We start from the raw sequence: 22676 nt of genomic DNA on the forward strand, positions 1-22676 counted from the left end.
GTATTGGGACCCTTACTTTTCAATATATTTATAAATGATCTAGAAAGAAATACGACGAGTGAGTTAATCAAATTTGCAAATTATACAAAATTGTTCAGAGTAGTTAAATCACAAGCAGATTGTGATAAATTGCAGGAAGACCTTGTGAGACTGGAAAATTGGGCATCCAAATCGCAGATGAAATTTAATGTGGATAAGTGCAAGGTGATGCTATAGTTACACAATGTTAGGTTCCATATTAGGTGCTACAACCTAAGAAAGAGATCTAGGTGTCATAGTGGATAACACATTGAAATCGTCGGCTCAGTGTGCTGCAGCAGTCAAAAAAGCAAACAGAATGTTGGGAATTATTAGGAAGGGAATGGTGAATAAAACGGAAAATGTCATAATGCCTCTGTATCGCTCCATGGTGAGACCCACCTTGAATACTGTGTACAATTCTGGTCGCTGTATCTCAAAAAAGATATAATTGTGATGGAGAAGGTACAGAGAAGGGCTACCAAAATGATAAGGGGAATGGAACAACTCCCCTATGAGGAAAGACTAAAGAGGCTAGGACTTTTCAGCTTGGAGAAGAGACAGCTGAGGGGGAATATGATAGAGGTGTTTAAAATCATGAGAGGTCTAGAATGGATAGATGTGTATTGGTTATTTAGTCTTTCAGATAATAGAAAGACTAGGGGGCACTCCATGAAGTTAGCATGTGGCACATTTAAAACTAATTGGAGAAAGTTCTTTTTCACTCAACGCACAATTAAACTCTGGAATGTGTTGCCAGAAGACATGGTTAGTTCAGTTAGTATAGCTGTGTTTAAAAAAGGATTGGATAAGTTCTTGGAGGAGAAGTACATTACCTGCTATTAATTAAGTTGACTTAGAAAACAGCCACTGCTATTACTAGCAACGGTAACATGAAATAGACTTAGTTTTTGGGTACTTGCCAAGTTTCTTATGGCCTGGATTGGCCACTGTTGGAAACAGGATGCTGGGCTTGATGGACCCTTGGTCTGACCCAGTATGGCATGTTCTTATGTTCTTATGTTATGTCATCCATTGGCCCTCTCACTAATGTGGGGCAGCTGGAGAACAAAAAGACTTCCTTTTCCTTTTTCTCCCCATTATTCCTTACACAGAAAAAAACCCACTCTAAAGGGCATTTCTTTTTGGCATGCGAGCAGTGGCTCACAACAGGGCATCCGCATATGAAGTTTGGCAAGGACCCCACATGAAAGCTGTCCTCCTTGGGCCAGATAAAATAGCAGTGAGTAACAGCAGCAATTCAGGCAGGCTCACTTCTCTCACCGGGGCGTCCGCCTATGAAGTGTCGGCAAGACTCCAGATGAAAGCTGTCCTCCTTGGGCCAGATGAAATAGGGAGTAACAGTGGCAATTAAGGCGGGCTCCCAATTTAGGTGGGCTCTGCTCTTCTGAAATATTTTGATTTTTGAGTACTTTTTTAAAATGTTATATATTTAATTATTGAATGTTCTGTTTGTCTGCTGGTTTGAAATATTCTTGAACATTATCCCAAAGTGTGTTTTTACACCTTGAAAGTGCATAAACTGCACTAACCTTGCATGTCCTGCTATGATAAAAATAAGGTGCAAAATCCTTAAGTTTGGCCCTGTGACTTGTATTTAGAAAGAAGACTTACGTGATAGCTAGTTTTTTGTAATATAGGGAGTTTCACAGATTTACTTCCTCTGAACAGTAACATTTATGTTCATCGTTACTCATGTTACAATAAAATGGGAAGAACGTATTTAGCCAAATGATTTTATGAGCTGTTAAAGCTCCAAGCGTCCATTGATAATTATGGACTGAATTCAAGAGCTCTCTGGGAACCAGAAACTCAGCCTTGTGATGTTATGAAGTTTTTGTTTTTCTCACTTGCTTTGTTCTAGGAAAGAAGAATAAACTGCAGTGTTTACAGAGTATGTTGAGTATTGAATGTTGCCTTCTTGTGGCCATAACTAGCATGCCCTTTGCCTCTCACTCCTGGAGGAGTCTCAGTCTGGTTGTAGGGGTACAGTGATCAGGTTATGATGGATTTCTCAAGTAACGATCTCGTAGCTTGGTCACGATATCCGTATGACTCAGATAGCAGCACGTGCATGCCTGTTTTTTGTTTTCCCTTGTTTCTTCGTCTCTGACTGGTCTGCATGCCCAAGGACCTGTGTGAACTATCTACACTTGAATGTAAGACCTGCGATATGGTTTTCAATCATTGCAAGCATCTATTTTTCCCTGTTCATTTTCATATGAAAAACTGAATGTTTTCTTCCTATAGCTAAGGATATATTTGTATAGTATAAATGTTAAGTTGAGTACTCTGGCTGTCCAAAAATTGTATTGCTGCATGTTTATACTATCTAAGCTTATTCATATTGCATAAAAATATATAAACTCATCTCAAATGAGCAACATCAATTTTGAATTTAATTTACCTTTTTTTAATTGACCTGGTTATTCCACCTTTCTCTTTTTTTCTTCCAACTCAGTTGGAAGCAGTGCTAGGATTCTGGCATCATAAGCTTTCATTTACAACCTCCAGGGATTTTTTTTCCCCTATTTTAATAGACCTTCCTACCCACTGTTCCTAGTCTGGTCATTGCTGCAATGGTCTGAGGCTGGAAGCCGTGCATCAGGGCTCCTTCTGGAAGACCTGGATCATGGGCTGTATAGCCTGCTACCACGTGTCATCTTTAATGATGATCATGACTCCTGCCGGGGCTGTGAGCACCACTTCTGCAGCATCACCAGCTCGTTGCTGACCCAGGTGTGGAAGATCCAGGAATCAAAATAGGTACTTTCCACTTAGCAACGCACAGTAGTTCCAATGATCCACCAGGCTACCTGATGTTTATGCTTTGCTAGGGTGCCTAACTGCAGAGGTACACCTGTACTTTTAAACCCACATAAAGCAACCCATAGTCAAATACAAAGCACCCATGCACATTGTGCAGGGATCTTGGCATGCTATGAGGTCAAAAGTATGTGCAAAGTTTCAGATGGCTAAAACTCCACTTACCTGAATATGGTTGATTTAGACAGGATAACTATTTTATCTGCATAAAAGGCACCTTAATCTTTGAAAATGTGCCCCTTCCTTTCAGAGCAGTTGCTTTTGTAATGGTTAATGACTTCACAAAGGCACCCTGACAGTTACAGCAAACCAAAATAACCAGAACAAGCAACATTAGAAGCTTTATATAATTTTAATTTAAAAAATTATTTAACATTGCTTTTTTTTTGGACTGGTATGGGTTTTCTTTGTATAGACTTTCTTCTCTTAGTGTTTCAAAAAATGTCTGGATTAATTAGTATCACACAAATAGTAATAGCAAAGTGAAGAAACCAAAATATTTAGGATGGGGAAAAAAGCACATTTTTATATTTTAATACTGGTGAAAGATAACTAAGCTATAAAAGGATATTATAGTGTCCTTTAGATATAGGAAGGATTAATTCTCACTGCTGTTTTGAAGGGCATTCCATGACTAATGTGTGACTGATACTCATGAGATGTGGAAAAACCCTGCTTCAGTCATGATTTCATGATTTAGTAAGAACAAAACCTTTATCTAGTGGGCAATTATTATAGATTCTTCATAATAAAATAATGACAGCAGAAAGAGAAATTGAGCCTCTGGTCTGCTCAGTTATTCTGATCTTTACAGTAAAGGATGTCTCCCAACTGCCAGTCCTAAGAGCTTGACCACTTGTAGGATATTACTCCTTATCCGAGTCAGTTTTTTTTTCTCAGTGGTTCTCTGCCCCTAGGTAGGTGATCATACATGATTTCATACTTAATCCAATAGCCAGCTCCCCCACGTCTTATCACTAACTATTTACTATTCTGAAGTCCTGCCAAAACTAGTGAGGCTGTTGCCCAGATATCTGATCTCTCACTAGGTTAGGCCCCCAAGGACTGCTAGACAGTACCCGCCACCACAAACTTGCCAACGCTGACCCAGCTGGTTTCTGGGGAGTTGAAGCCTGCTAGTACCAACCTAGCTACCCCATAGCTTGCAGTATCAATAGGTCCTGCTTCCTTTATTTTGCTTTATCACCCCTCTCCTTGCCTCTGCTCCAGAGGGTGTGAAGGGTGAATTGTTTTTAATACTGGACCTTTCAACCCTGTTCCTACCACAGTCATAGAATTTGAGAGCAATTATGAGACCATGAAGCAATAAGGGGCCATGCCCAGGGAAGATCTCCACATCTGCCTATGGAGAGGGTTATTGAGAAATGGATGAGAAACAGGAATGCCTAGTGGGCTGATCTGTCTTCTAGTCAGTGTGCCTTAAAAAAACAGTGCAGTGAAGCTTGAAACATGATCAACGAGCAGAAAGACTATCTATGGTATAGCAGTACTAAGTAAAGGAAAGAAATAACTAAGATGATTATCATAACCTGACGGAAACTCTTCTTTTCACATTTCTTCCCATCTAGCTGCTGCCTGCCTGCCTGACTCCTGATGGCTGCAATCAGAGAGCAGCTCACAGAACTGATGGCTGGGGGCTCTGTAGAGTTAGAGCTGTCATGAAGGGCATAATTAGGGATTTAATGTGGGACAAATGAAATCATGGGACAATTTTAATATTTTTTCAATCTTTCCTTTCAAAGGAAGTTTAGTGCACTCAATACTTTTTCTAGTATGTTGCAATTTGGTTTCAGGACTTCATTTTTATAAATTAGATTCATCCAGTTCAGAGAAATCTTAGGTTTTATAGGGAAGAGGCTAAGGGACACAACCAAAGTGGGACTGGAGTTTTCATTGCCAAGTGTTGGCTGTACATATTTTGATTTGCTGCTAATGTGTTTTTGTCTGCAGGCACAGACGAGAGCTTTTGACTTGCTTCTCATTTCCCCTCAAGCTCTGTGGCCTGAGATGTTGCTGCTAACCATAAAAACTTTTATAATAATTATTTGAAATAAGCTTAATCTTTACTTGATCAATAGAACATCTACTAGCAAAAACAAATTTAGCATGGACCAACCAGATGGTTCAGCACAGCAGTGCTGCCATATGAGAGACTGGCTAATTTTCCTGAGCCTGGCTCCTGGTCTCCTGATCCTCAGTCCAGCAGGGGCTGGGGATGCTGTGGAGTCAGCATTCATAGTCCCCAGGAGAGAGGAGTACTAGCTATCATGCCACAATAATATTGACTAGCTAATCTCAGAGTGCATGTGTACTGGATTCCAGAGGGAGCCAGGTTCTGTGACTTCTCACTTTCAGGTCAATACAGTAAAGTGCGGCTGCGGTGACCCTGCTTCTAACCCGCTTTCTACTCACTTTTCGGCCGCGTAAGTCCAACCCGCGATACACTATTCCCTTTAACCCATTCTTACCGCCTCTTTAAATCACCGGGTAACCCCTTCCGCCCGCGGCATGTATATTAGCCTGACTTATAACTGCCTGACTTATAACTGTTCAAGCAACTGTGTATATAAATAAGCGCTAAACCATATATATAAATTATTAGAGAACTTTAACAAATTATCTTGAGGACTGCCCATGGCCTCCCTCGCATATTCCAATGTATATTATAATCTTTATTCCCCCTCTTATTTCCTACTCCAAGTTTACACATCCTTGTTATAATGTAACTTTATTCTCCTTCAAATTGTCTACTGTTTTGGTTGGTTATAGTTTCTACTTGTTCGATGTAAACCGAGTTGATTTGATTTGTATCAAGAAATTCGGTATATAAAAGCCTTCAATAAATAAATAAATAAATATTCGATGTAAACGATCGAATTAGCTATTCCCTCCCATACAGTAACGCGCGCCCCGACTATCGCTTTTTTACCCTGTTGTTTTGCCGCGCGTTTAACCTGCTAATTTACCGCCTACCCCTACCCCTGCATTAGAGGCAGGGGTAAGGGTAGATGGCAAACTTTCCCCCAAAAGGAAACCTAAAAACCTAAAATCCCCTCCTCCCGAAGCGACTCGACATGTTACCAACTTACTTTTTGTTGCTTTCAGCCCCTTCCCTTCTCTGCCATCCTCCGGAGGGGGGCAGCCGGCGGCGAAAGCGGCTTGCAGTGGTCCCCCCCCGCGCAGGTCCCGGTTCTCCTGGCTCAGCCCTCATCTGCTTAAGGAAGATTGTGAAGTCAGGTAAGAGCCCACTGTTCTGTGCCCTCTCCAGTCACGGCACGAGTGGAGCGAAGCGAAGCGTACTTTCATTGGCTTGAGCGCCCGTCAATTTGGGCACTCAAGCCAATGAAAGCACATGGACGGGTGTGCGTGACGCACGCCGAGACATCACGCACGCCCGTCCATGTGCTTTCATTGGCTTGAGCGCCCGTCAATTTGGGCGCTCAAGCCAATGAAAGCACATGGACGAGCGGGCATGACATCACCCACCCGTCCATTTGCTTCATTGGCTTGAGCGCCCAAATTGACGGGCGCTCAAGCCAATGAAAACACATGGACGGGACGTGCGTGATGTCTCGGCGTGCGTCACGCACACCCGTCCATGTGCTTTCATTGGCTTGAGTGCCCAAATTGACGGGCGCTCAAGCCAATGAAAGTACGCTTCGCTTCGCTCCACTCGTGCCGTGACTGGAGAGGGCACAGAACAGTGGGCTCTTACCTGACTTCACAATCTTCCTTAAGCAGATGAGGGCTGAGCCAGGAGAACCGGGACCTGCGCGGGGGGGACCGCTGCAAGCCGCTTTCGCCGCCGGCTGCCCCCCTCCGGAGGATGGCAGAGAAGGGAAGGGGCTGAAAGCAACAAAAAGTAAGTTGGTAACATGTCGAGTCGCTTCGTGAGGAGGGGATTTTAGGTTTTTAGGTTTTCATGGGTTAAAGTTGGGATCCACTTCCTGGTGCCTGTCATTTCAAATGTCATTTGAAATGACATTTGAAATGACAGGTACCAGCGCACCTAGGATACTGTATAGGTGCTGTATTAAGCGCCTATACAGTAAAATGGTTTGTGCGGGCCTAACGCATCACAGACGCTTCTTGGACGTGGCTTGCATTTGCAAGCTATTTAAATACAGTATCGAGCGGTAGGTGAGCAGGACTGTGCGTGCGGCAAACGCGGGTGCGCCCGGCACTAACGCAGCTCTTCCTACCGCTCCTTACTGTATCGGCCCGTTTGTGTGGGGAAACCCTGGGTGGCTGTGAATGAAGGCTCATCATGGCACCATAGCCTTAGTAGGGGCTGGTTCCGACTGAGGTAAAGAACCAGAGTAGCAGGAGCAAGCAGCCAAATCAACAACAAAAAAAAACCATTAAAAAAATAATAAAAAAAGTGTTACTGCATTTGTTTACTGTAATGCAATACTTTTAGTTATAATAAAAGACACTAGTTACATTGCTCTGCACACCATCTGGCTGACAGGACAGAAACAAAGTTTGCAAGTTTACTTGGATAAATTTACAACCAGTATCCCTTACAGTGTTCTTACAGTGTGAGATGGAAAGAAACAGAGAGCCAGAGTCAACTGTCAGTGAGTCAACAACTCCAGAGGGGCTGAGCTGTCCCTGGTGTCAGCAGTGAGATAAGATGATGTCAGTCTTGCTCAAAGTTTATTTTATTTTATTTTTTTATTTTAGCCTTCCTTGAACTTATTTCTCAGTTCAAAACCTTTCCACTATGTTCCAGACAGATCATTCCTCTGAAGGCACATATACCTTCCAAGAACTGTTAATTGATGATTTTATTCTCATTGTATGTTATGAGTTTAAACAAAACACTTTTTTAAGTCAGTTAGGGTAGGTGCTAACAAATACAAGTAAAAGAATGAAAGGGAAGTTTGGGGAAAATGTATATAATCAGATTGAATGGAGGCAGTGGAAGGGAGTAAAAGCAAATAAAATACAATATATTAAAGGTTCAATCACATAGGATCCACACAGCAGAGCAAGTTGTATGCAAAGAAGCAAATGGAAACTCTAGGAGGCAGATGCAGTACCATGCACTTTGGCTAGCGCACCACTTAACACGCGATTGGATGTGCGTTTTGGACCCGCTAAAATAACTCCCGATGCAATACAGGGATTAGCATGTCCAAAACGCGCTTCCAAACCATCGTGTAGCTAATAGCGCCAATCACATGTAAATTGCATGTAGATGAGGCTATTACCCTGTGATTCAAAAAATTCCAATGCATCCATTGTAATGTGGCAGGTTTTATGCCAGTCTGGGAGCTGACGTTCAGGCATGCCGTGCTCCAGGACTCAACCACTAAAACAAAAACCTTGCTTTCTCTAGTTTCTCTTATTAGTATTGTCGAGATACTAAGTAGGAGGAACCACAGAAATCATTTAAAAATAAAAAGTCTTGAAGAAAAAAGGAAAAATGTCTGGTGGGGTGGACAGCTCAGTGTCTGCTCTGCTGCTCAAATGGAGAGGTAGCAGGCTGGGGTGACGTTTGGTGGCTCCGGTGACTCACAGAGGGAAGGTGCTGCCACTCAAAAATTCATTTATTTACTCCATCACATTGCCAGTTGGTCTATTCATTGTCACATGTCAGAATGCCTTCCTGAAAGGGGATTGGTCCTTTTAATGACAAGTGTCAGTGAAAAGGACCAATCGGGAACAGCCTTGCTGGGGGGTGGGGAGGGAGCTCTGGCCAGCTGCTGGGCACTTGATGCTGTTGGTGCACAGCCACGTCTCCTGGGCGCCCGATGCTTGAACAATAGGGCTGCACAAGTTTTACCTAGCGTGTCCCTTTTAGCGCAGCAGCTCATTAACATATTACATCGCATGTCCAGGAGAGGTGGATGTGCGCACGTTGAAAAAAACATGCGCCCAGTTTGGAAGCATGTTTTTACCAGTGATACTGCATCGGCCTGTAGACGTGTGGGACAGAATTAACAGGAATTTGAGGCATATTAAGTATAAGAGAGTCCAAAGAACCAGTATAATGGGCAGCAAAAGCTGCTATAAGCTGGAGGGAGTTTCTAGGAGCACCTTACTAAATTACTGTATGAAAGTAAGGAGCATCTTAGCAAGCAAATCAGAGCTGGCCAGAGCCCCATTGATAAGGATTTTGTAATCCATCCCTGCAGTAAGCTCCGTTTAGCTAATTCACGGATCTTTTGCTGTGGTTTTTCATTGCTGCCACATCATAGTCCATTATGCTCCCCCCCGACCCCTGAGTTGTGCGTGCTGCCCTTGCACTGTGCCTCAACAGCTCAATGAGCAGGAGCCTAGTCTTGGTAATTCATCCCAGGTCTCCCACATGAGACATTTCCACGCCCTATAAATGTAAATGTTTAGCTGGATGACAAGAACATTGAAATAATTATTAGGAGACTGGGTACCAAGGGATGGTTCTGAATATCCAGGCATCCTCTTACCAAACTTTCCAAATATGATCAGTAACATATACCATGTTATGTTATTTGTGTGTTTACAGCTGTAGTTGTTCAGCGTATGGCTGTGTTCCAACATTACGGTCCTGATCACACTCTTTCAAATGGGATTGCAATGCATTAGAATGCTATGTATGCAATAAAAACAAATTTGAAGGCAAAGTCCCATGAAGACTGCATTGTACTTCCCCAAATATAGCCCAGAGGTGCCATGATCCTACATATACCAAGATTCTTTACGCGTCTCTTTACCAAACCTAAGACCCACCTCCCCCACCCACCATATTATTCCCCAGGTAAAGGAGCATGTGATTGCATTCTTACCTCCACACTGTACCTCAGGTATATAACTCATATGGCTGAGCTCTTACCTCAGTGTAGTGCTCATAATCCTTAAATGTTGTATGATATCTATATGTAATATCTTCAGTCATTTAACATTTTGCTTTGTTACTCTAGCTTATGCACACGTTCTTGTGCTCTGAGAGCTCTGATCTTATTATGTAAAGTCTGAGATACTTCCATTGCAAAGGATTTCCTAATGTTGGTATCTCTCCAACTGTGTCTCACAATAAGAAGTAACAAGTTCTTTCCACTGTTATGAGACTTGCAATGCCAGAGAAATCTAATAGGGTAAACTGAAGCGCTTCAGAGTTGAAAGGTCTTAAAGAAAGGATAGCAAAGCAGTGTAATGTAATGTTGATAGTATCACAACTGGAAGCTATTTTTTGCTGAACTCCCGTAGCTGTAGCTGACTTCATTAATGCTGGTTGTTAAATGGAGCAGAAACAATATTGTTATTACTATTCAATTACTGTTCAGTAAACAAAGTCACAAAGGGAGAGAGCGATTTAGTCATATAGACACTGAGGACGGTAGAGCTGAACTCTCTCCTGGGAATTCTCGTTATTTATAATTTAATGCTCTAATCACTAGACCAAATTCTTTCCCTACTACTCCATTATACAGCGTAACAGGAGACTATTAATGGTAAGATGTATTTCATTATTTCATTTATATAATTGAAAAGATAACAAAAACAGCCTGCAAGCACTTTATTCAAGCCTGCTGCGGGTGTGCTGAAAACTTATGATTGCAATTGTAACCTGGGCCTCTTAGCCAAAGACTTTCCAGCAGGCCTGGTGTATAGGATTATGGTCATCAATCACAATGGAAGTCTAGAGAAATAAAAGGAAAAGAACCCAATGGTAAGGTATAGGCTAAACAATTTCACTGCTGCCCAGAAACAGCTAAAGCGGTACTGAGTTTATATATTTTCACTCCATGATAATTTCACTGAGCAATGTAATTAGAAGTAAAACACAATTGAACTGAACAAGCAAGTAGTGGAGCACAGGTTGAACACTAGCAATAGATTATGGGGTGAAGATGAAGGGAGCAGTAAACAGCATCCATTAAAATGACTGCTTGTTCTCCTGTGCACCTTTCTCTGCCCCTCCTCCCCACAGCGCAGTGATGTGCTAGATAAGAACACTTCATCATATTCTTTTCAGCTGTGGTCCGAAGATGGTTGGATCCCCCATGAAACTTTTCAAGATGAGTTTGAAATGCAGGATGGCTCGAGGGACATTTATGACAGCATTAAGACACAGCTGCTTAGGTCTGATGGGACATTGTGGGATAGGACTATACTCTCATGGGTAGAACGGGTCTCGATATTAATTGGACGGGGAAGGAAAAATATATTGCTGCTATATAGAGCCATCACCTTGACATATGAAGCGGGGGAACCTATACTGACCTTGATCACACAATGGAACACGGATTTAAGGTTGACTGACTGATAAAGACTGGGGGGCAGTCTGGAAAAAGGGGTCAAGGTCTCCATTTGTAGTCGCAGGACTGAACTGATGTACAAGTTGGTGAGGAGAATTTAAAGAACTCCACTCTACTTTGCCAGGTTTTCTCCTTCCACGTGCTGGTGGAGGGGTATTGGGGGGGGGGGGGACGACACACATATGTTCATGTCTGGTGGGAATGGGCCTTGGTGCAGGGTTTTTGCAAGCAGGTGGCATCGATGATTACGGATATACTGGGACACCAAGTGCTCTTTTGCCCATAACATGCCTGCTTGGACTTTGAGTAGATGTATCTTTGGCAAGCCAGCAGCGTAAGCTGTGTACATCTCATACACATGGCTAGATTTACTATTGCGACACATTGGAAATCACAGCTGCTGATCTCTCACTGGTACAAGCTGCTCCATGATACAGCGGTCATTGAGAAAACGTTTTCTCTCTGTAAGAAGTTGTTTTTATATCGTAGAATATGGGAACCTTACTGGAAATATCTGACTGACAGAGGAGGGGGATCCCTGGGATGAAGCTTTTCAGGGTTTAGTATGTACTGTGAGCCAAGATGATTTGTATGTAATGTATTCGTTTCTCTAGTCCTCATGTACTCTAGTAAACATTAAAATGTGTGATCAAGGCATATGTTTGTTCTTAAGACATGACTGGATGGTATATTGTTAATTGCTTTTGTGAATCTCTGCCTTTGGTTTAAATAAAACGTTAAAAAAAAATCATATTCTTTGGTATTCTTTGTTTATATGATTTGTATGCAAAGATGATTTGCATATCTGCTGCAATCCAAGACCTCTGAGTAAATAAGATGCTGTGTTTCATGAGTAACATTTCAAATTAACAAAGTGAAATAGATTTTATGATGAATGGTTGCACATTGTAAATTGATGAAGCCATTAAGTTTCTTGTTTACAACATGATGATTCTATTGCTTTGACTGTGTACTTGAACATACATGAAAGTCTAATGGAATTATTTGTATCTTTGTAGTTGATGTGATTAGCTATCTGACCCGTTTTGAATGGGACATGGCTAAATATCCAATAAAACAGCCACTGAAGAACATAATGGATGCATTGTCAAAGGTAAATCACACTATGGAAATATGGAAATCTTGCAGAACATGCAAATCCTTACTCTGTTTTAGGTTTCTCATTTCTTTTGAATCATAATTACACAAGGACATAAAGTTTGGTTGACAGCCTATCTCTGTACTAGCATGTGATTTATGGACTGTGAATCATCATGTGATGATGATGATTGAATTCTGTATGATATAAAGCACCAGACTGCACTGAGGGAGAAGGAGAAGCTATAGAATACCAGGACTGGAGTTCAGTCTTCTGGTGATAAAGAAAGCACATGTTTTGTTCCGAACCCCCACAGTAAAAGCAAACTGCAGAGCTGAGAGATGCTGCTAGCAGCTGTTTATTGCTAAGGGGTAAATTGAAAAATATTCTGAATATTCATTTTAAGGAATTTAAGACTATAATCCCTAATTTTTCCATTCAGGAGGGAAAACCTGAATGCTAGATATGTGGATGCCCCTCACCAGAAGGTCCAATGTATCGCGTGAGCTAAACATAGAGGTCTTAACATTTACAAGAACACAAGTGAAAGTCTAATGGAACATAAACTCTTTTCTTGAGAGTAAGATGCGTTAACTGTATTTCAAGAAACAAATTGCAACTCAGTGCCATTAAAGCAATCACTAGTATGCTAACAAGACATAACATCAGTAATGAACTCCCACCTGCAGAAAGAAGATAGTACTGGATGGGATAATGAATTTTTCAAGCAGAAAAATGTGTAGCAGTAATGAAGAGCTTTCATCGCAGGCAGGAGGAGGGAAGGCAAAGAGGGCAAAGAGGGTTTGACCTCCCGAGCCTCTTCCTTTTATTGTACATTCATACAAAGGCAGATGATGTGTCATTACATGATTGGCTACTTTCCCATAGCAACAGAAGAGTCATTACACCATTGGCTTTGGCTCAGGGGGTGTGCACGGATCATATCATTGGCTGCTGAAATCTATACCTCCTGACTTTGTCCTGCCTCTGACTAGGGAAAACCCAGCCCTTCTTTCAGGCTAACAGGATTAATTATAGGCCAGAGAAATACATGAAGTCAGGTATCCTCTCCTAGGCAGAGGGGCTTAAGCACAAGTGATGCTTTTATTCAGGCAAATGTCAGGGAGAAGGGAAGTTAGTGTTTAACCCTGAAATGGCTTGCTGGCAAGCGCATATTTCCCACATCTCACCCTTTTTGTTTTTGTTTAGGGCAGCACAGTAAAGCTTTAGACCCTAACTGAAATCTGTTATGTCTTGGTATGGGCTGGAAATAGGGGAAGAGGGATTATGGAGAGAAGAAAGCTGATTCGACGTGGTGTGCCAGCTGCCGATGAGCTTCTGAATCTCCATATCACCCAGAGCTGGTGCAGGTGGTGTGCCAACTCTGCAGGGCTCCGGATTCCCTATTAGGCATCTTACAAGACATCTTTGTATCCGGGCTGAGAGCAAGGTTTCAATATGGATATGAGGGTTGGGTATGCACTGAATACAGCATCACAGGCAGATAGTTAAGATAATCACAGTAATTATAATAGAAATCATCCCTTTTGAGACCAGAAATATCAGGGAGCCAGGACCATAGCCAGTCCCATGGAGAAGTTGGTATTCTGTCTGAAAGTGGTGCATCAGCAACCATGGTTTCTATCTGCTCTATGGTATGTGTGAGGTTTGCTTTATAAACTGATATGTACACACAGCAATGAGATCCAATTAATGCACAAACACCACCCTTTAAGGCTAAAATGTTGTCTAAGGTTAAAGCTAAAATAGTGTCTAAGGTATAGCTGTTCTGTAATGCTACTTCTCTAATCTGAGAAACTTCTGTTGTGAGTAGTTTTAATGCATGAACTGTCTGATTAAATATGGCAGTCGTCCAGTTAGCTAGGATGTGTAAGTCTCTGTAATTTATAGCTGTCCCCATTGGAGGAAACAGGCTTCTAGCTATCTGAGTTTTTGTATACTTTTCTATGGGATTATTTATCGCCTCCCTTTTGTTACGGAGCCTTGCTTTGGGTAAATTTTTGACTGCATAGTATGAGGGGAGGATGTAGCCTAAAGTGCATCTGTCTCTCCATCTTGGGGAAATGTACATATATGCTCTACGCCCACATAACATCCGTATGTTTCCTAACAGATTAGTGGACATGTCATTGGTTATCATTTGGGCTATATAACTACAAAAGGTAAATCCTTCATTCCCTCTATACTTTCTGTACTTGCTTGGGTTTCCCACTGCACATCCTGAAATCTGCCAATTGCATACATATGTGGTATAACTATGCAAGTGTTCAGTGATTAATACAAATGTTCAGTTACAATATGGATATTTCCCACCTGAATCCCTTTCCATCCCCTGTATCATAGTCCCAACAAAGAGCGGCAGTCTCTTGAATACAGCTACCAATGTGTAGTATGGTATTATTAACTGGAGAGTTAATGAAAACCTCTCTGTAAAGGATAATTAGTCCATACTGTAAGGTTAAATGGTACAGCATGCATCAGTAGTTCTCCGCGGGCATGGGTTGGCATGTGTGTGCAGATCTAACAGTCTGTTCGATACAACAGGTGTGAAAAGTTCTGTGCATCGAGGATGTACAGTTGTCCTGTCAGAGTCCTTGTTCTGAAATCGCCATAGCTGGAGAAATAAGGCAAAGGAGGATGCAGAACACAATTGTTAATGAGTTGGCATTCAGGCAAGAAAAACGGCTAATAAGTTCTCTGGAGTTTTCTCAAGGCCTTGCTGTTCTAAGAGTTGTGCAGATTGGTTGGATAGGGCCTTGATCTGTCCCCAGGTCATGTGGTGCTGCTTTTTGCAAGGAGTCCGGACTCTGTCCTTCTGAGGGCTGTGGAGGCTCAGGGAGAAGTTTGGGATCGGGTCCTGTAGACCTGGACACCTTTCCATCTTTCCATCTTTCCACGGCTTGATACCTGTGGAAGCAAGCAGAGAAACATATCCTCGTTCCCCATTTTAAGGGAACGGGACCGTACCAGACATTAAATATTCTATACAAAACTGATGGCTGTGGGTGACTAACCCTAGTCCCATAATGATTACTCATGGCTGTGGTCTTAAATTTATTTTAAGTGATTTAAACAATACTTTGTTCAGCCAGTCCTGTTTAGGGGAAAATCCGGGGGCAATCCCCCTTTTTTCTTTTTGTTTGGTCCAGAGCTCTTAAGCGTATGGTTGGCTCTCTCCACAATGGCTTGCCCTGTGGTGTTGTAGGGGATGCCAAATAAGTATTTAATATTCAATTAACAAAATTCATGCAAAGGAATGGCTGCAGTAAATAGAGCCATTTTTAGTTTTCAGAACGTAACCCCATTATCAAGAAAGTTTTTATGCAGTGATCAATTTTCATTCAGTAAAATAGCAATAAATGTAAATTAATCATTTAAAGGAAAAGTCATTTGCAGTAAGCAGGATCAAATGACAAGTATATTAGACATTACATTAAACATATGTTACACAAGACTGACATATATTCATTCATCTTGCAAATATTAATTTACACAAAACTGACACATATTCATCCATCCTGCAAATATTTCTTGCATCAAGACAGACAACAGATAACACATAATATGAGCTAAAAATCTTATCAAAAAGTTATCAAAAACAAAATTAGATCAAGGATCAAAAATCAAAAGTCAAAAGGTGTTTAGAAAAATGTTTGAAAATGTTAAAATAAGCTGCAAAGTGTTCATCTTCACATCTCCTCATGGCAGTGTCAATCTGGAAAATATTAAAAACTGGCATACAGCAAAAAATTACTAAGGTAAGGATAAAAGTGAAATTCTTACTTTTTTAACCTTGAAGAAATCAATTCTATGATTCAATTTAATAAAATCAATTTGGAGTTGCAAGAAAAGGCTTGGGAGGGATTGCTTTAGATGTAGCAACCTCTATCAGTAAAAATTTTAAGGTTCAGAATTCTGTATAAATTTTGTGAAAAAGAAAATAAAACTGAAGTGTCCTTAATACAGAAGGTCTGTAGGCCTGAAAAATAAAAACTATTATACAACAGAATTATTAAAACAATAATATAATATAACTTGTAGAATAACATAGCGCCTCCTAGTGGAGACCCCATCATTACTTTATAGATTGCAACTATTGTTCCAGGTTGCAATCAATAATACTCTGAGCTTAAATTCAATGTTGAATATCAGAATAGAATTTCTTCTTATAATTATTAGAATAGGAAATTAAACACGCTGTTTGCTCAGCTCTGTCTGCTGCATGCTAAAGTTTGAAAGTATTAAAAGATTAAAGACATATAGAAAGTAGAGAGAGAAATCGCAGGACTAAGTCCAGTTTTTTTCTTTTCAAAAGTTCTCCCTCCCTCCCCCATGAGTGGCTAGCAAGAGTTACAGAAAAAGGGGGGGAGGAGCAGTGTTTCTCAAAAGAAAAGAACTACACCCAAGGAGTTAATCCTTCAGTCAATAGAAACTTAAAGATAGCTTTGTTTAACAAATTAGATAACATCGACCACAGACAATGGCTTGGCAAGGACTGGTTCCTTGCAGACAGATACTATTTTTCTCCTATAGGAAAATTGCAATAAGAAACTGTGCGCTGGCAATTCAAACTATAAACTTAAATCTCAGAGAAATGGAGTCATTTTAAATGTGAGCCAAATAAACTTTGCAAAAGGGAAACTTTCACATGTAATTTACACAGAATATTATTCAAATTTCAGTACAGTTTGTAACATAAGCTCTGCATACACTTTGTGTGGGGGAAATACTCTCAGAGTATGCAGATTTTTTGTAACAATTCAAATAGGAATAGAAACCATTTTTTCCAAATTTGTACTGTTTGTAAAGAGAAACCATTTTTTTTTTTTTTTTTTTCATAGTGATATTTTCTTTGCTTGTAACGCAGGAGTCTAATTAAATCCTTTTTTTCATAATGATATTTTCTTTGCTTGTAACACAGGCCCAAGGTCTTACACGCGGATTTCTTTGAAGACCTGGGGGCATAGTCACTGCACATGGCACTCAACTCTATTGCTGCCACACCTAGTTCTTTGTTTCTTTCTGTAATGGGAAGGGCTTGAATCCCTTTCAATAATTCCTCTCTTGTGAGATTTCCATGTTCTAGGTGAAATCCCATGGTGGTTGGTGGGGGGAAGGGCTTGCAGGCAAGATGGAGGAAGGCTAGTTTTTCTGACCTCAGTGTTTTCTATTTCCTGGGGCATTTTCTCTGAGGTGGATGCAGAGGAAGCCACAGGAGCCATGTGAGTGTGTGTCCCCAGATGTTCTATTTCATTTTCTGTCCCCCTTTGTTCATGGTTCTTTTCTGAGATGGGGAAGGCTTGAAGTCCTTCTAATAATTCTGTTTCTGTAAGGTTTTCTTTCTGCAGTTTCTGCTGAAATTCAATGCTAATCGCCCCACCCAGGCCAGGTGGTGGCTCTATTGTTCTCAAGGGTTGCTTTTCTGAAGAAGGCGGAGATGTGTGAATGGCTTGTGCCTTGAGTGTAGGTATGGGGAGCTGAGGATACAAAGAATTTGCTGTCTCTGAGGAAGACTGAGAAGATGGGGGAAGGGTATGTCTGCCTGCTTCTAAAAGCACATGGTGTTCAATGGCTTCGGTACATTTTTGCCAGATTAATCTTAGTTTTATGGGAGCTCTGGGAGCCGTATGAAGATAATTGCCGATTGAAATCCAATTCTGGGTATTTAGAGTTCCAGACTCCATAGAATACCAAGGGCAACGGCAAGCTATTTCACTTATTAATGTTTCTAAGTCCCCCAGGCTGACTTGCGCTATTTTTCTTCTGGTGATGAAATAATGATTATTGATGATTTGCTGCAACTTTCTGGCATGTAGCCGCTGCTGTACAGTCAAATCATTACCCATTCTTACGAGTGTGGGGAACAAACTTGCTGAGAAATACTTAAATATACTAAAAAGTACTTTAATATACTTACGATTGCAAATCTGTTGAACGATACGTATCTAGGCTATGACCAGCCGAAATAAGCATGGAGTTTATCATCACTGTCGCGGGTCACCAGATGTAGCAGTAATGAAGAGCTTTCATCGCAGGCAGGAGGAGGGAAGGCAAAGAGGGCAAAGAGGGTTTGACCTCCCGAGCCTCTTCCTTTTATTGTACATTCATACAAAGGCAGATGATGTGTCATTACATGATTGGCTACTTTCCCATAGCAACAGAAGAGTCATTACACCATTGGCTTTGGCTCAGGGGGTGTGCACGGATCATATCATTGGCTGCTGAAATCTATACCTCCTGACTTTGTCCTGCCTCTGACTAGGGAAAACCCAGCCCTTCTTTCAGGCTAACAGGATTAATTATAGGCCAGAGAAATACATGAAGTCAGGTATCCTCTCCTAGGCAGAGGGGCTTAAGCACAAGTGATGCTTTTATTCAGGCAAATGTCAGGGAGAAGGGAAGTTAGTGTTTAACCCTGAAATGGCTTGCTGGCAAGCGCATATTTCCCACAAAAATGACTGATAACCTTAACATTCCCAAATAAGAAAACCCAAAGAAGTTAGGTTATGGCTCAGATTTATAAACTCTCCTGGTCAGGGGTGCTGAGAAACCTCTAAATCTACCTCATATTTATCATGTTTGTATGTATGTATTTATGAGCACAGTGCCTTGTACTTTATTTAATATGCCTTGGGCCTACTTTTAGGAAAAGGTAGAATATAAACAAATAAAGGATTTTCTTGAAGAATGAAAATGATATGGGGCTTGATATTCAGTTCTTATCCAGCTAAGTTAGCCAGTTACAATTATCTGCCTAATTTAGCCAGGATAGCTGAGCCACTGAATATACCCAAACAAGTTTTAAGTTAGCTGGGTAAGTTTATCTGGTTAACTTTAGATCTGCTCAATAGCAAGTCTGACTTATCTGGCTAACTTACAGAGTCATTTATCAAAATGTGATGTGGGCTTATCGCGTGCATTAGAGCATTATTGCACGTCATAACGCTCTACCGCACGCGATAACTACCGCATCGCAATGGTAAAATTTAAATTAAGGGAAGGGGTGGAGTTAGGAGTTTGGGCGGGGTTAAAGCAAATGAGGTGGCAGCACCACCACAGGCGATAATGTTTTGGACATTATCGCCAGCAGTAGTACGGGTAATACCACATTTTGCTGTGGTGCTATGGGGGCAATAGTGTGCAGCATGGCTGCAATCATGGCAGGCGAAAATGCACTACCATGATGTGGCTGGCTGCACACTTTCAACCCCCCGCCTTTTTTTGTTTCACACGTCATCATTCTGCTGTCATCATCGCAGAATGATGAATCCCCCTGTTAGTTGGATAAATCTGATTATCGGCACTTATCTGGATAAGGGGGTCATTTTCTATTGGTATCGCATGCGAAAGAGACTTTTCCACACGCGAAAAGTCCCCTTTTGCATGTGATAGCTTGATAGAGGCGGAGTTGGGGTGGAGTCGGGACTGGAAGAGGAGGAGTCGGGCGTCATCGGGGGGGACGGGGGGGACGACGCAGCGGTAACTTCGCTGGTGGCGATAAGGTAAGACCCGTTATCGCCGCCAGTAGTGCGCCCAATAGCGCCAGCTTTCACGGTGGCACTATTGGGTGTGAAAGCCGGCAGCGATAATACCGCAGTGGTGCGATTGCTGCCGTCTTTCGCAGGCCCACTCCCCCCCCCGCTCCCCGTTACCGCGGAATTCAGAAAGCCATGCGATATTAGAAAATCCAGCCCTAAGTTAGCTGGTTAAGTAGCTCTTCCTCGTTACACCCCCATCCTGCCCACCACTTAGCTGGATAAATAAGCGGCAGCTGCTGAACGTGGCTGAATATTTAAATGCTTCTACTTACCTGGATAAGACCCTAGATATCCAGCTAAGTAGTGCTGAATATGCGCCTCTGAGGGTTTGGAGAATCACAAACCTTTTGTGGTTTTTTGTGTGGAGAACCTGGGTTTCTATCAATAAGACTGGATCACAGAAAAATAGCTGTAGGTTGTATGCACAGAGGACGGTATTACCCATAAAAAAGGTGATAATGCTCAGTATAGGTAATTAATGAATGTCATTGGGAGTATTATGTCCAGTTCAGGAGGCAGTACTTCTAAAAGGATATAGACGAGTAGATGCAGTCCAAAGAAGAACTTTCAGAGTCTGAACCTAAAGCCCCATGAAATGAGATTTAAGAACATAAGATAAGCCATACTGGGTCAGGCCAGGGGTCCATCAAGCTCAGTATCCTGTGTCCAGTGGCCAACCAAGTCACAGGTACCTGACAAGTACCCAAACATTAAATGAATAGATCCCAAGCTACAAATTCTTAATAGTAGTTTATGGAATTCTGCTCTAGGAATTTATCCAAATCTTTTTTAAACCCAGTTACATTAACTTCCATAACCATGTCCTCTGGCAATGAATTCCAGAGCTTAATTATGCATTGAGTGAAAGAATTTTCTCTGATTTGTTATAAATGAGCTACTTGCTAACTTCATGGAGTGCCCCTATTTCTTCTATTATCTGAGAGAGTAAATAACCAATTCACATTTACCCGTTCAAGTCCTTTCATGATTTTGTAGACCTCTATCATATCCCTCTCAGCCGTCTCTTCTCCAAGCTGAACAGGCCTAACCTCTTTAGCCTTTCTTCAGAGGGGAGCCATTCCATCCCTTTATCATTTTGATCGCCCATCTCTGTATTTTCTCCTGTGTAACTATATCTTGAGTTGCGATGAACAGGACTGCACACAGTATTCAAGGTGCGGTCTCACCATGGAGCGATACAGAGGCATTATGATATCCACCATTTTATTCGCCATTCCCTTCCTAATTCCTAAGATTCTGTTTGCATTTCTGACCGACACAGCACACTGAGCTGATTTCAATGTATTATCCACTATGATACCTAGATATCTTTCCTGGGTGGTAACTAATGTGGAACCTAACATCGTGTAACCACAGCAAGAGTTATTTTTCTCTACATGCATCTCCTTGCACTTGTCCGCATTAAATTTCATCTGCCATTTGGACGCCCAATCTTCCAGTCTTACAAGGTCCTCCTGCAATTTATCATAATCCAATTGAGATTTAACTACTCCGCATAATTTTGTCATCCGCAAATTTAAGCATCTCACTCATCATGCTCCTTTCCACATCATTTATAAATATATTAAAAAGCACCGGTCCTAGTACAGATCCCTGAGGCACTCCAATGTTTACCTTTTTCCACTGTGAAAACAGACCATTTAATCCTACTCTGTTTCCTGTCTTTTAATCAGTTTGCAATCCACAAAAGGATATCACCTCTTATCCCATGAATTTTTAATTTTCTTAGAAGCCTCTCAAGATGGACTTTGTCGAACACCTTCTGGAAATCCAAATACACCACATCTACTGGTTCACCTTTGTCCACATGTTTATTCACCCTTTCATAAAAATGTAGATTTGTGAGCAAGACTGCCCTTGGGTAAATTCATGCTGGCTATGACCCTTTACTCCATGTCTATCTAAATGTTCTGTGATTTTATTCTTTATAACAGTTTTCACAATTTTTCCTGGTATTGAAGTCAGGCTCACTGGTCTGTAGTTTCCTGGATCTCCTCTGGAGCCCTTTTTAAATACTGGGGTTACATTGGCCGCCCTCCAGTCTTCAGTTATCATGGATGATTTTAATGATAGGTTACAAATTTTTACTAATAGGTCTGAAATTTCATTTTTTAGTTCCTTCAGAACCCTGGGGTCCAGGCGATTTACTACTCTTCAGTTTGTCAGTCTGGCCTACTACATCTTCCAGGTTCACCATAATTTGGTTCAGTTCATCTGAATCTTCACCCTTGAAAACAGTTTCCGGAACGGGTATCTCCCTACATCCTCTTCAGTAAACGCCAAAGCAAAGAATTTGTTTAGTCTTTCCACAATGGCCTTATCTTACCTAAGTGACCCTTTAGCGTCTCGATCATCTAACGGTCCAACTGACTCCTATAAGAACATAAGAAATTGGGACAGACCAAGGGTCCATCAAGCCCAGTATCCTGTTTCCAACAGTGGCCAATCCAGGCTACAAGTACCTGCAAAGTACCCAAAAACTAAGTATATCCCACGATACTGATGCTAGTAATATCAGTGGCTATTTCCTGAATTAACTTGATTAATAGCAGGAAATGGACTTCTCCGAGAACGTCTCCAAACTTTTCTTAAACCCAGCTACACTAACTGAACTAACCAAATCCTCTGGCAACAAATTCCAGAGCTTACTTGTGCGTTGAGTGAAAGAATTTTCTCCGATTAGTTTTAAATGTACTAAGTGCTAACTTCATGGAGTGCCCCCTAGTTCTTCTATTATCTGAAAGAGATTAAATAACCGATTTACATTTACCTGTTCTAGACCTCTCGTGATTTTAAAGACCTCTATCATATCCCCCCTCAGCTGTCTCTTCTCCAAGCTGAACAGCCCTAACCTCTTTAGTCTTT

The 22676-nt window shown here is 41.4% G+C and overlaps 1 protein-coding gene across 1 annotated transcript in view; it reads left to right on the forward strand.

Annotated features, from left to right (window-relative positions):
• Nucleotides 1-22676, forward strand: part of ATP6V1C2 (ATPase H+ transporting V1 subunit C2) — a 177813-nt gene that overhangs the window by 28699 nt on the left and 126438 nt on the right. The window contains exon 5 of the mRNA XM_029595892.1: nt 12152-12246. Within this exon, the coding sequence (XP_029451752.1) occupies nt 12152-12246 (95 nt within the window). The remainder of the gene's footprint in view (nt 1-12151; nt 12247-22676) is intronic.

The sequence above is a fragment of the Rhinatrema bivittatum genome, chromosome 3 (assembly GCF_901001135.1).
Source record: "Rhinatrema bivittatum chromosome 3, aRhiBiv1.1, whole genome shotgun sequence".
Taxonomy (NCBI): domain Eukaryota; kingdom Metazoa; phylum Chordata; class Amphibia; order Gymnophiona; family Rhinatrematidae; genus Rhinatrema; species Rhinatrema bivittatum.